This window comes from Nicotiana tabacum, chromosome 12 (genome assembly GCF_000715075.1).
Source record: "Nicotiana tabacum cultivar K326 chromosome 12, ASM71507v2, whole genome shotgun sequence".
Classification (NCBI taxonomy): domain Eukaryota; kingdom Viridiplantae; phylum Streptophyta; class Magnoliopsida; order Solanales; family Solanaceae; genus Nicotiana; species Nicotiana tabacum.
This window is the reverse complement of record NC_134091.1, coordinates 90080052-90095257: the sequence shown is the minus strand read 5'-3', so window position 1 is coordinate 90095257 and position 15206 is coordinate 90080052. Positions and strand designations below refer to the sequence as shown.

Genomic DNA, 15206 nt, shown 5'->3' with positions numbered 1-15206 from the left:
GTCTGGTTCTCCAATTGATGGTCGAGTGTTCGATTCTACATGGCTGCATGATTTCACCAATTTGAGTTTATTTTTGCTAATAAAAAAGAGGTTAAGTTAGCACAAATTATAATATCTAATCAGTAAAACTCCTTTTTCGCAATTTTTCAATGTGTTGGCTTGCTGCTACTATCACCGTCTACCGATTAATTGTGATACCACTTACGAAAAATTTTACGTACGCCGCTGGTTGGTTAGATAGAGTAATACATGCATCATCAAAATATGATTGCTACTAGATAGGTTCAATATTTTGATATAATAATCTTTCTATCACAACATATAATACCGATTTGGAGGCAGATTTAGAGTAAGTTGTATGAAGTACAACTAGCAAGATATAAAGGATAGTAAAAGTTTCAAGAAATAAATATTTCAGCTGTTGTTAATCTATCTTTCACAAATTTTGTAATAATTATCATGAATTACATGTTCTTTATTCAAGTTCCTTTGAAACTATTGAAAATAGAATCTTTGTTTTCAGGTGGGTTTTCTTCTCCACCAACAACCAAGACGATTTCGAGCATGTTCTTTATTCAAGTTCCATAACAAGGAACATAGTTTCTTAAAGTGATTTGAATAGTATTTGTACTAAGTTGACTTAACTTGGTAACCAAAATGTTCTAGATGACATAACTATGGTCCGTAATATTCCCAAATAATGCATTCCTTTTTGCTAAAAAAAAAAATGGTGCCATATAAAGATGAACACCTTCTTTCAACACTATACCCCTATAATATTTTAATAACGAAACAAGTACCGGAACAAACTGTAAAAAATACTAGAATGGATTCCATTAAACCCCTACAATAACAACAAACCCAATAGTTTCCCACAAGTGGGGTCTAGGACAATTAAACCCCTAAATAAAATTTATTTTATATTTTTTGAAAACTTGCAATTTTGTTTTAATTTTTATTCTATAATACAAACACATATTTTGAATATTACAAGGGAAAATGACATTGTATAGTCGCTCTCAGTGTGTGTGTGTGTGTGTGTGTGTGTGTGTGTGTGTGTGTATATATATATATATATATATATATATATATATATATATATATATATATATATATATATATATATATATATATATATATATATATATATATACACACACACACACACACACACACACACACACACACACACACACACACAAATTATACAAATTTTATACACTCGACTACCGAATGTAAATAGTTTGTGACGCGGGCTAAAAGTGATAATACACCTATTACTTACATCTATATCTATAATATATTAAAAGCACGAAGGCCCTTAACAAAATATTGTTCGTCTTTTTTACCCTTTAAAATAAATATTATATTGGTCAAAATTATAATTTAAATTATTTTCCATCGAAATAGACTGTAGAAGAAATGAATACTAACTAAATGAATTAATTAGCCTAAGCCTTCAAGTTTTATCACCCTCAAACTGATCGCAGAGTAACTGATAGGGGAACAATATGACTCAATATCAAAACCAGAAAAAAGATAGTATATTGTTTTATACTTTTTTTCTTCTTACAATTAATATTCTTTTTGGTAAGTAAAAGAATTTTATTTACCAAGTAATATTTACAAAGTATAAAAAGACTTTACAACCTGGACATAAATCCCCGGCCGCCTACCGTAAACTCTCTTTAGCTATAACTACAAATCTATCATACTTTGCAAACAAACTAAATTGTACAATTAATGTTATTCTTATCTTTTAACAATATATTATAGCAAATAAAAAATTATTTTTTGGAGAAAAAAAGGAACAACAAAAAGCTGAGAGCCCCTAATTGTAATTTAGTTCGATGGTAATATATTTTTTTGTAAAATCTTGTATCATTTTCAAGTACTTCGGCGATATTTTTATTTGCTAGAGGCCTGCAATTCACTTGAAAACTTATCTACTTTTTATTGAGTTAGTTAAATTGGATAAATATTTTTTAGAAACTTAAATTGTTTTTCTTAATTTTAAATATATAACTCAAAACATATTTTTAATAATATTTAAGTGATATTCAAAATTTTGCGCTCATTAATTCTAAGTACAAATGTATTCTAAATGAATTATCATTAATTATTTTTTCTTTTAAAATATTTATTCTAAATGAGTTGTCCTTCATTATTATTCTTTTTTGAATTTATTCCGACGAAGGACAACTCCCTGTATTCTTCATATTTTAAGTTATTTTTTGTAAAATATTAACTCAACATTAGTCAATTTTTAAAATTTTACATTTTTATTATTTTAATATTTAGGAGGTACAAGGCCAATCTTTTCATTCTCAAATTAAAAGACCAAAAGATTCAATCTAAGAATCGTGATTTTTTTTCTTCGTCTTTTGTTTTAGTATTATCACAGAAATAACAATAATTTTCATAAGATATTTCCACTTAAATCCTCATAGATCACAAAAAGGCATTTGAAAACTTCAATTGGACATGATTTCATCATCTATTTAGCTAGCCAGCTACAAAAATATCAATTATTTTCAAAAAAAAAATCTTTTACTTTTATTTTATAATTTATAATTTTATATAAAAATCTAATAATATTTACATAATTTTCAAAAATATTTATATTGACTAATATGCGCACACTAGTATTATAAAAAGTTTATTCTTATTTATTCGAAATACACTCGAGACTACTGTATGAAAAAGTCCCTTCTTTCATATTGCATTATTTTGGGCTTTCAAGTCATTTTCTCCTACCAAAAAAACAAAGTTAACTTCACAAAGCCCCTTCCCATTCATCTCAGTTGCAGAGCGCCCTGCTGCCATGGAAGCTTACAACAACGAAGAGTTCGCAGTTGGATGCATTTTATCCCTCAAGACTACTTTAGGCGACGAGTTTGAAGCTCAAGTTATCGCCTTTGACAAACCCTCCAACATCCTCGTTCTTCATATCCTTTGATTCACATTTCCCATTTGATTTTATTGTTTTTAACATTCTTTTTTTCTTGAGATTTCCTTGACTGTTCGTTTGAAATTACAAGAAGGGGTATCTGCATCAGGGCCAAAGAGAGACATAAGGTTATTGAAAGCCAACTACATTAAAGAGTTCAGTTTTCTTGGTCAAGGCCAAGACCCACTTGATACCAATAAATGTTTTCTTGATCTCAATAGCCTTCAATCCAGAGAAGATTCTGCTATTAGGTGAATTTCCTTTTTTTGGGAAAGATTCTATTCTATTCTATTGTGTATTGAGAATTTATTTAATTGAATATTTGCAGACAAGCAGAGATAGATGCTGAGAGATTTGGCGTTGGTGTCACTGCTGAAGCTCAGACTATATTTGATGCTTTGTCTAAAACGTATGTGCTTTCTCCTCCTTAACTTTCCACCTTAAAATTTTAGTAGTTTCTTGTATATCTTAATGCCAAATTCGCTGATTATACTTACTGCTGTTAGAAGTAAAGAAATACTAATAGATTGTAGATAGTAAAGTGTTATTCCTTATTGCTTATATTAAGTTTGATTTTTCTTTTTGGTAAATCTTGCACTCAAAACCCCGTGCGTATGAGTCAGCAGTGGCCCTTTCCTGCGTTGCTTCCTTAATCACTCGAACTGCCAATATCTTGGTTGGAAGTGGAGTCCTCTTGCCACTAGAGCAACCTCATTAATCAAGTCGGATTCTTATTTGATGATTGCATTGATGTACTCAGTTCCCTATTGTACAATATGGTTACACATTAAATGCCAACCGGTGTATTCTGATTCACTTTGTCCTATAAATAGCAATGCAAAATTGGAATTGCTGCTTCCACTGTGCTCCTTCCTAAGACCTTACCCCCTTTCCTTTCACACTGGCCTTCTCAGTGTAGAAGATGTGGCATTAGTTCGAAAATGCTTTCTTATTCTGAAGAGTCGTCTTCTCTCTAACGGCGTTGCGCCGTTGCTTCTACCAACATATAGGTAGTCTATGTTCTGAAAAGAGTGTTTCTGACTTCCACTTAGCTATTCTTGCTTTCTGGTGTATCCTCAAAAGTAAGATGGTATAGTGGTATATAGGTGACCAGAAAGCTTTTTTTTGCTCTTTGGCGTTCACTCAAAAAGAGAACTCCTGTATAGGTGTATACTCATATCTTGTTTTTAATTTCAAAGAGAAAAGTAGAATTTTCTTTTTGGGAAATGCGCCGTAGGAGAAATAAAATTAGAATACGAAGAGGAAGCTAATAGAAACAGATTGCGTTGCGCTACAAGAGATCAAGCAGCAAGAAAGTGTGCACAAGAAGTGCAGGAAGTCTTTGCTTTGTTAAAACACAAAAATAGTCTCTGATGCTAACAAAAAACGATAGGCTCATCAGTCATCATACATTACCCCATAAGTTACGTATGAAAAGAAAAAGAAAAATACATTAATAAGTTTAAGAAAAATCACTCTCCTGTAAGTTTAAGCGCTTGTCAAGCTATGTTTTTAAACTAGAGGATAAAGGCTTAAAAGTCATCATAATCTGGCATTGTTTTAATCAAAGTAAGAGATACGACTCTTTGTATTGATTGCTTTTGTATTTCCTGACCTTGCCACTTAGGTAATAATAGTGTCGTCCTGGATTTGATTTCTCCGGAACATACAATTTAGCAATATGTTGCAAATACTACTATAGGGGTATCAAGTTACTAAGTCATACCATGAAAGTTTGGGAGAGGGTGGTGGAGGTGAGGGTGAGGAAGATAGTGTCTATATCCGACAACCAGTTCAGGTTCATGCCGGGTCGCTCGACTACGGAAGCTATCCACCTTATTAGGAGGTTGGTGAAACAGTAAATGGATAGGAAGAAGGATCTGCACATGGTGTTTATTGACTTGGAGAAAGCGTATGACAAGGTCCCTAGGGAGGTGCTCTGGAGATGTCTGGAGGCAAAGGGTGTGCCGATAGCTTACATTAGAGCGATCAAGGACATGTATGATGGAGCTAAGACTAGGGTTAGGGCTGTAGGAGGCGACTCAGAGCATTTCCCAGTTGTTATGGGGTTACACCAAGGATCTGCGCTTAGCCCGTTCTTATTTGCCTTGGTGATGGATGCACTGACACACCATATTCAAGGGGAAGTGCCATGGTGTATGTTATTTGCTGATGACATAGTTCTGATTGATGAGACGCGAGGCAATGTTAATGAGAGGTTGGAGGTTTGGAGACAAGCCCTCGAGTCTAAGGGTTTCAAGTTGAGCAGGACTAAGACAGAGTACTTGGAGTGCAAGTTCAGCACTGAGTCGAGGGAAGTAGGCATGGGCGTGAGGCTTGGATCACAGGTCATCCCCAAGAGAGGTAGTTTCAAGTACCTTGGGTCGGTTATACAGGGGGATGGAGAGATCGACGAGGACGTCACTCACCGTATAGGGGTGGGGTGGATAAAATAGAAGCTAGCATCTGGAGTCTTGTGTGATAGGAAAGTGCCACCAATACTCAAAGGTAAGTTTTATAGAGCGGTGGTTAGGTCGATCATGTTGTACGGGGCAGAGTGTTGGCCGGTTAAGAACTCTCATATCCAGAAGATGAAGGTAGCAGATATGAAGATGTTGAGGTGGATGTGCTGTCACGCTAGGATGGATAAGATTAGAAATGTAGATATTCGGGAGAAGGTGGACGTGGCCCCTGTGGATGACAAGATGCGGGAAACGAGGCTCAGATGGTTCGGGCACGTGCGGAGGAAAAGCCTTGATGCTCCGACGAGGATGTGTGAGCGGTTGGCTTTGGTGGGTACGAGAAGAGGTAGAGGGCGGCCTAAGAAGTATTGGGGAGAGGTGATGAGGCAGGACATGGCACGACTGCAGATGTTCGAGGATATGACCCTCGATAGGAAGGTCTGGAGGTCGAGCATTAGGATTGTAGGCTAGGGGGTAGTCGAGATTTTTCTACTTCATACCGAGGGTGAGGCGGGTTTGATAGGGTTGTTCTTAGACGACTTGTGGTTAATGTTGAGTCCACACTATCCTTTCTGTTTTTCAGGGCCTTAATTACTGGTAATTGTTATTGCATGTCATCTATTTTATGGTTTTTATGATGTTGTTACTATCTCTATGGTTTCCGTTGACGATACTGATGAATTGTCTCTTCTTGTTTTTTTTCTGTCTTCCTGAGCCGAGGGTCTATCGGAAATAGCCTCTCTGCCCCATCGGGTAGGGGTAAGGTCTGCGTACACACTACCCTCCCCGGACCCCACTTTGTGGGATTTTACTGGGTCGTTGTTGTTGTTGCTGCTATTTTATGGTTTTTATGATGTTACTATCTCTATGGTTTCTGTTGACGATACTGATGAATTGTCTCTTGTTTTATTTCCGTCTTCCTGAGCCGATGGTCTATCGGAAACAACCTCTCTGCCCCAACGGGGTAGGGGTAAGGTCTGCGTACACACTACCCTCCCCAGACCCCACTTTGTGGGATTTTACTGGGTCGTTGTTGTTGCAAATGCAAAAGATCTTTTTGAAGATGTTGTGGACGAACCTTATGCTCATTTCACTTCAAAAAGTTCTTCCAAATCTTTAAATTGTTCCCTTCAGGATCCCAACTGTTATTGATTACGGAACACAGGATCCATCATTCCATCCATTGTTGTACTTGAAATTTTCTATTAGATGATTGTTAGTGGTTAATTCTCGGTACTCACGAGCATCAATTCTCCTCTAGTCTCTTTCTTCCTTGAATTCTCTCACGCTCTCCCCAAAACTCCACATGTTTTGGAGTTTGATTTATAGAGTAACTTGAGTCTAGTTCTAAAAGGAGGCAAAATGTAATTGAAACCCAATTTACAAGGAGAAAATAGATGAGAAGGATAGTCATTATAGGTGAAGAAAAGTCCTTTGAGCTTAGAGAGCTAGGAAGTAGCTTACAAATGTTGTATGAGCTATTGAGAGGAAGGAAAACTTTGTTAGCCGGGTTAAAGTTAACTTCAGCATCCTAAAAAAGATTGTGGGTTTTGGACTTTTCTCTCTGTGAAATAGTGCCATTTTGAAAAAGTTTCTGATGACTTTTTTCAAGCCGACCCTCTGATGGAAAAGAAAATCTTTTTCTGGCAGGGGAGAAATCCTTCGAATTAGCAGACATCAGAGACGGTCTAACTCGCTGGCTCGTCCTAATCGAGCGAGGACATCGTTTCACTAGCAGGTTGAAGATAGATGATGAAAACCTCAGATGGGTTTGTGAAGCCCTCAAATCAGCAACGAGGAGTAAAGGAAACAGATGCAAGAGATGGGGAAGGAAAATACAATCGTATGTGTACAGAGTGTACCAGAACTTCAACATCTATGGTCGCTTTGTGCGAATCGAGTCTTGGTTGGGAGATAAGAAATCAATGGTGATTATCCCGGAGTCATATTATAACTGGGGTTGGGGAGATGTGGCGGAGAAAATACTCAGGTTTCTAGGTAAACCACACAACCCAGTTTTAGACCGATTTGTAATAGAAGCCCAGTGGGATTCTTCTCTCCAAAGAGAGGGTTCTCAGTGGGTAATAGCAGGATCTCTCCTATTTCTGTGTCACACCTTCTGTTTGCAGATGATACTCTCATCTTCTGTGGAGCTAAAAAGTCTCAAGTCCTCTACCTAAACCTTACTCTTATGCTATTTGAAGCTATGTCTGGCATGCACATTAATATGCTCAAGAGTGTTATCTACCCAGTGAACTCGGTCCCAAATCTGCTAGAACTAGCCGACATTATGGGTTGTAATACAGGCTCCTTCCCTACCACATATTTGGGTCTTCCTTTAGGTACCAAATACAAGTCCACTGAGATATGGAATGCAGTAGTTGAAAAATTTGAGAAGAAATTGGCTACATGGCAGAGGCAATAGATATCTTTTGGTGGAAGGCTTACCCTTATCAATAGTGTATTAGATAGCATACCCTCTTATTTCATGGCACTCTTTCCTATCCCAGCAAAGGTTCAAAAGCAATTGGACAGAATAAGAAGGAATTTTCTATGGGAAGGGAATAGCATCAGTCACAAGACTCACCTGATGAAATGGTTCAAAGTCACACTTCCGAAAGCACTTGGTGGACTTGGAGTTAGGACCTAGCCTTACATAACAAAAGTATGTTGATGAAATGGCACTGGAGGTTTAATCAAGATGATGCTGGCTTATGGAAGGAGCAAAATATGGTAGACTCAACCATTGGTGTACCAATAGAATTAGAACCCCTTATGGCACAGGATTATGGAAGAGCATACACAATTTATGGGGAGCTTTCTCTAATAACATTCACTTTCAGATTGGTGACGGGGCCACTACAAAATTCAGGACTGAAAAATGGATAGGGGACTCAACACTAAAGGAGTTTTTTCCAAATCTCTTCCTTATTGCAGGAAATCCAGAATCCTTTGTTGCTCATAACAGAGAAGGCAACACATGGAGCCCGATCATCAGAAGGAACCTACAAGATTGGGAGGTGGAGGATTACATAGACCTGCTAAAGTTATTGGAGAGCTGCACTATAAACACTCAGCTGAAGGACAAATTGAAATGGGGAAACTCAAAGGATGGAACTTACTCTGTCAAGGCAGGGTATGCTAAAATGTGCTCCAACAATATGATGATTGATCTATGGCCTTGGAAACTAGTATGGAAGACAAAACTGCCACCCAAAATCTGCTGCTTCAGCTGGTTGGCCTTAAAGGATGCATTCCTCACCCAAGTCAACCTCACCAGAAGAAACTTTCAACTGGCCAACAAGTGTTACATGTGCCAAGTGAACTCAGAATCTGTTAACCATCTTTTCCTCCACTGTTCAGTAGCCATAGACATATGGAACATGTTTCTCAGAATTTTTGGTCTACACTGGACTATGCCATTCTCTGCCAGAGATGCATATATGAGCTGGAGCTCAAGGGAAGTTGACAGAACCATCAAAAAAGTCTGGAATATGGTACCAGCAAGCATTTTTTGGTGTATTTGGATCGAAAGGAATAGTAGATGTTTTGATGGATTATCAACTTCAATAGGTTGCTTAAAGGCTAGATGTTTTGGTTAATTTGTTTCACTGGGCTAACCTTACTACTGTAAATAACTCTAATGTTTTCTTGGGCTTTGTCAGCTCTCTAGTTTTGTAGCGCTTAATTGTAATGCATCTTCTTGATGCCTTTTATGATATATTCTACTTACTTCATCAAAAAAGAAAAAAGCCAACTTCAGCATCCTACAGTAGTTATGTAGGTGATGGGTTTCACATCATAAGGAATTGGAAATTTAGGTAGAAGATAGAGACAGAGCACATAAAATGCAAGATTGTTCAAAACTTTCATGACTGGCACATGCTTAGTTGCTTACCCACCCATGTGAATTCACCTATATGAATTTTGCATACTCGATCTCAAGTTAAGATAAAGGAGGAGGATTGTGGTAAGTTGATGATCGGGGTAAAATTAATTGGACAGGTGAAGTAGAATGGCTAGATTCTATATTAGATTTTTATAAAGAGAATTCTAGAAATTTAGCTAGGTTGTATTAAACGATTGATTCTGGAATCTATTTTTCGTCTTAGATGAAAATGGGTAGAGAATCCACTGTTGATGTTTTCAAGAAGTGGAAAAAAACAATGGCTTTTGGCTATTTGGAGGAATTGTTTTGATTGGGAAGTTGTGAATTACGTCTGGCATCATTTGAAAACAATACAGGTGATCATTTGGTCTGGACTGTACAGAAAAAAGGCTTTTTACAATCAGATGTTACTACCTCTTGGTTTCAGCAGTAGGTGGATACTCCTCTTGGCCTTGGGAGATTATACGGGGTCCAGGGTTCCATATAAAGTGGCATGTTTTTGCTGACTTTTGGTTCATGATGAGTTTTAAGTAGACATGGAGGTCCGAGTTATCTAAGCAAATCAACCGACAGTTTCAGGTGGTCCAGTTGCATATAACTATAATAAGGTGAAGAAAGTCATCACATACGGCCAACATGGAGAATCATCACATAACTTGGACGCGAAACAGTACATGAATGAAGACCAAAATTGAAATAGAAACCTTTTTCGCTGCTTCGCGTACTAGGAGAAACTAGGAAGCAAAAGTACCACCTCAACTCTTGACACCCATAGCAACAGCAACAGAAGAGTTTGGATGGGTGAAGAAAAATGTTGTAAAGTTGAACAAACAACTAGGAGTACAGTTCCAAGACTTTGAAGAGGAAACACATGCCTTCTTTGAAAAAATAAAGAGAAATATACAGGAAAAAATGTAACTTCTAAAAGCTTGTGTACACAAAGCAAAGGTGAGTCAGGGAGCTAAGGTAACTGGAATTTATTGTTAAACTGTTAATAACTGAAACAATAGCTCCAGAGGAAGAGACAAGAAACTCTCTCGATCAATGAAATGAAGATTAAAACCACTATTGGAATGTTAGAAGATATTGGAAGGTCAGAGGATTGAACAAAGTAAAGAGAAGAAGTTGAGATGGCTGTTGGGCAGAACTTGAAGTAAGTGAAAATAATGGAGGCAGATAATCATGTAAGGCCAAAAATGTGGAACTGCCAGGAGAATGAAAGAACATTTGCAGTTTCTTAGAAAGTGTGCTTCAAACTTTATTTGGTTCTTCACAGGGTTGTAAATAGCGCTCGCCTCAGCTCTAATAGCGTGACGCGATGCGATGCGAACCTCCACCTCTATTTGCCTCTGTTGCGTGGCGATTTCAAAAAGGCGAGCGCCTCTGCCTGTGTAGCGAGAGAAATGAAGATTAAAACCACTATTGGAATGTTAGAAGATATTGGAAGGTCAGAGGATAGAACAAAGTAAAGAGAAGTTGAGATGGCTGTTGGGCAGAACTTGAAGTGAAAATAATGGAGGCATATAATCATGTAAGGCCAAAAATGTGGAACTGCCAGGAGAATGAAAGAACATTTGCAGTTTCTTAGAAAGTGTGCTTCAAACTTTATTTGGTTCTTCACAGGGTTGTAAATAGCGCTCGCCTTCAAACTGAATATATATTTTTCAGTTTTTAAAAGTATTTTAAAAAAAAAAAATAATTCCAGGGCATTATTGATCCATTTTGAATAACACAAGGGCATTATTAGACCCATTTTATAACGGCAGGGTCATTTTTGGATTCAAATTTAAACGGGGGTTATAATTGATCCATTTCTAATACCACAAGGTCATTTTTAGGCCTTTTCCCTTGTTTAAACCTCATTTGACACGCAAAATTGAACATCATTGAATTCTTAAAACCTCCATCGTTCTTATTTGTCCAAGTGAGAGTGAATATCTATTCTTCTACTGAGCAGTGCAAGGAAAAAATCTCGAGTTTCCCGTCGGGAAGTTCCATCATAATTGTTGAATGAAAGAGACGATCATTAATCATATTAGATGTATTAGGCACAAGAGCTCACATGCAACACCTTCAGATAGCTCTGAGTAGTTTTGAAAGTGACCTTGTGAGTTGACAACTTAAAGTATGGCAATGGGTTCCTTGTGGGTCGACGCAAATTTTTTCTTTTTTTGATGACTGACAAATCCTTCTGGGGCCTACACTTAGGACCAACCGCAATCTTTGATACTCGGAGATAATGAGCCCATCCCTCTACCCTTATTCATTTAAATACTAGGCTTAGTTTGCATTGTGCATGGCTTAAATCTCTGACCTAAGTCACAAGTCCCTCAACCTTTGCCTCTTGAACTAACACCCCTCACAAGTCCCTCAACCTTTGCCACTTGAACTAACCCCTGGGGACGTGGGTCTATGCAATTACATATGAAGAACGCTCAAGAAGCTAATATGAAAGAAATTCTGACTTTAAATAGTGTCCGTCATTGGTAATGAAGGGGAAGTTTGAGCTCCTTGTAATATAGTATTTAGTGAGCGTGTTAACTAGGTTAAGTATGTTGGACCTAACAAGATTTAGGCCTAAATTAGCCTATGACTTATACCCATTACATTGGTTGCACTCTAGCACTAGTTAGTTTACTGTTTGAGATTACGGTATCAGAGTGGGCCTTACAACTACAATGACTTAGGTAAGCCTTCATTGGATTGGTTCCTCCTACTTTTTTCTTTTTGGGTGATGAAGAGAGCTTACATTGGATATTTACTAGGGCAACCCCAGAGTGTAGTTCTAGCTGGGGCGAAGAAGTTGTTGCACCAAACATTGTCCCATGTATGTTGGCTGATGTAGTTTGAGTTTGTTCACTAGGTGGTTTCTAGGTGTGAGTTTTAGCGTAGGCATTAATTTCTGGCTCGGTAGTCTAACTTGGTTATATGTCCTGTTGAATATTCCATGACAAATTAAGAAAGAAAGAGATTTTTTTTGATAGAGAAGAAAGTTTTGATATTATTTGGCAGAAGATTAATACGATTGTTGATTCATTTTGTTTCTTGTCATTTAGAAGTGTTCATTTTAGATTCTAATGATAATTTCGACTGGAATTATAGTGGCTACAACTACAATGACTTAGGTAAGCCTTCATTGGATTGGTTCCTCCTACTTTTTCTTTTTGGGTGATGAAGAGAGCTTACATTGGATATTTACTAGGGCAACCCCAGAGTGTAGTTCTAGCTGGGGCGAAGAAGTTGTTGCACCAAACATTGTCCCATGTATGTTGGCTGATGTAGTTTGAGTTTGTTCACTAGGTGGTTTCTAGGTGTGAGTTTTGGCGTAGGCATTAATTTCTGGCTCGGTAGTCTAACTTGGTTATATGTCCTGTTGAATATTCCATGACAAATTAAGAAAGAAAGAGATTTTTTTTGATAGAGAAGAAAGTTTTGATATTATTTGGCAGAAGATTAATACGATTGTTGATTCATTTTGTTTCTTGTCATTTAGAAGTGTTCATTTTAGATTCTTATGATAATTTCGACTGGAATTTTAGTGGCTAAATAATGCTTCTGGATGTTATACGCTTGCTGATTAGCTATCGGCCTCTTAAATTTTATTATTGGAAGTCCACTAACCAAAGATGAGATATAGACGGAAGCTTAATCTGATGCAAGGAAAACAGTTGAATAGGTTTCATATGGTACATAGATAGTCGCAACTCATAGAGCATAGGATCATTCATCCTACAAGTTAATCATATAGAGTTTTGGATTTCTGTCCTTGTCCGGTTAATATCCAGAATCTCATTTGCAATTTTCTTTTGAAACATTGTAGAGTAGGTATGTATGACGATAAGCATGTATAGATGAGGCACTTATCAAGAAAAGCATGTATCAGTGATCGCAGTACCAGTCTGCTTTTTTCTACGAGTTATGTGACTCGTGCTATGCATGTGTAGGATACCAGTTCTGGTGACATTATGATATCTTCTGTGCATTTTGATGTCATTGTTCATGTAACCAGGTTGCCTGTGCGCTGGGACAAGACCGTGATCGTTGTGATGAATGAGGTGCGTGTTAGCAGTCCATATCTTCCTGAATCTGTTACTGGAGGCACTCCGGCTGCTAATGAAAGAGTGCGGAAAGTGGTAAGATACTTGTTTACTCTCTGATCAAAGAAAATATACTGAAGACTAATCCTATTTTTGTGGTTAGTTGATTTCATTCATTCTGGTTTTTCCATTCAGCTTGTATTGGAGAGGAAGAGGTTGCAAACCCGCAATACTGGACAGTAAGAATTCTTACTGTGTTCTTTTTCTTTGGTCCGAGGTGTTCTTTGCATCATTGGCCTGCTGAGTAAACATATATACCAGAGCGTTGGCAAAAATGTGCATCCTACTCGAGTGAAGATGTATCCGTCTCTCTCCATCTGTAAGAGGTTTGAAAAAATAGTGACTGGAGTTGCTCTCTCCCCCACCCGTCCCCCAAAGAAAATACCTCAATTTTTTCTTTATTTGCTTGTTCTCAGTGAGGTAAATTTCAATTTGTCATATTATGTTTATGAGGAATCAAAGGTTGAACTTGAAGGATTGGTGTCTTCTAGTAAAAACACAGCTTTGGGGGTGAGGGATGAGATGTAGTTTTTCTTTCCAATCAGAATATTGAAATTTGGAATCTTTGATTTTGTTTACTGATTTTCATTCTCCTTTACCTGGAGGGTAAAAAGAAGTTTCCAGTTAGCAAAGAAACGGTTTTCTGTTATACTATATAAATGAAAGAGGAACAATGCAAATTGCATTTTCTAGAGGCAGTTTTTTCTTTTTAATTTTTTTTAAGTGAGACGGTTTTCAGGCCAGCTTGCTCAATTATTCCACCGTGTACCTTGTTACCTCTCACTAGCACAAATGTCGGGTACCTTTTCCCACCAAGGCTTAGGGAGACCACATGAAACACTTAGTTTTTTTACTTACGTTCGAATTGAAATTTAAGACCTCATGGTTCTCCTTTCTATTGTCACATTCTTTGAGTGCATTTTCTAGAGGCAGTTTCACGAATATGAATATGCCATGCTGGTTTTCAGACGTATTGAGAAGCTTAGAATTGATTATGAAAAGCCCTTCTCATTTTCCATATACTGATAACACAGTTTGACACTTGTAACGGGTTCGATGCAATGCAAAACACACAATCCGAACTAGGAAGTTGTGACTGGCGCATAGGAAAGATTATCCGTACAAGCAAACCCTGCCAATCTTAATCAAATTTCGGCAAAGTTTTCCCTAAAAAGTGAGAAGGGGAGCCTTGGCATAACTGGTAAAAGTTACTGCCACGTGACTAAAAGGTTACGGGTTCGAGCCGTGAAAACAGCTTCTTGCAGAAATGTAGGATAAGGCTGCGTACAATAGACCCTTGTGGTCCGGCTCTTTCCCGGACCCTGGGCATAGCGGAAGCTTAGTGCATCGTACCGACCTTTTCCCCCTAAAAAGTGAATATTCCATGGTTCTAGAGTCCTGCCATGTTTCAAGCAATACCTAAATATTTCAACCATAACTTTCCACACTTCATGATAAGGTTATTCAGCATATCCACATTCACAATTTTTACAGCGGAAATGAGGATCATGCAAGCTCAGTGAGTCATATGGCTCAATTGAGTCAAACTTTATTAATTTTTTTTAACCTTGATTAAAAACTCCAGATGCATAATATTAAATATTCACAGGTAAGCATGTACATAAATCATAATCAATGAAACAACACTTTCCAAACCGTAGCATAATAAATAATCATAACTGCACTATGAGTTCCTATCCTTCCACATCGGTCTGAACCTACCCTTATCAATTACTGACTATTTTAAGATAGAATCCATATAAATCGTATCCGCACTGTGAGCACACATGACATCGACAGAGGTCTGA

At 37.4% G+C, this 15206-nt stretch overlaps 1 protein-coding gene across 1 annotated transcript; it reads left to right on the top strand.

The window, feature by feature from the left end:
• Window positions 1–2712: 2712 nt before the first annotated feature.
• Window positions 2713–13962, top strand: LOC107815829 (uncharacterized). Its single transcript, XM_075226679.1, has 5 exons — window positions 2713–2949; window positions 3040–3201; window positions 3279–3359; window positions 13311–13434; window positions 13534–13962. Exons 1-5 carry the CDS (start codon window positions 2825–2827, stop codon window positions 13579–13581), a joined length of 540 nt encoding a protein of 179 aa, XP_075082780.1. The 5' UTR covers window positions 2713–2824; the 3' UTR covers window positions 13582–13962.
• Window positions 13963–15206: the final 1244 nt, after the last annotated feature.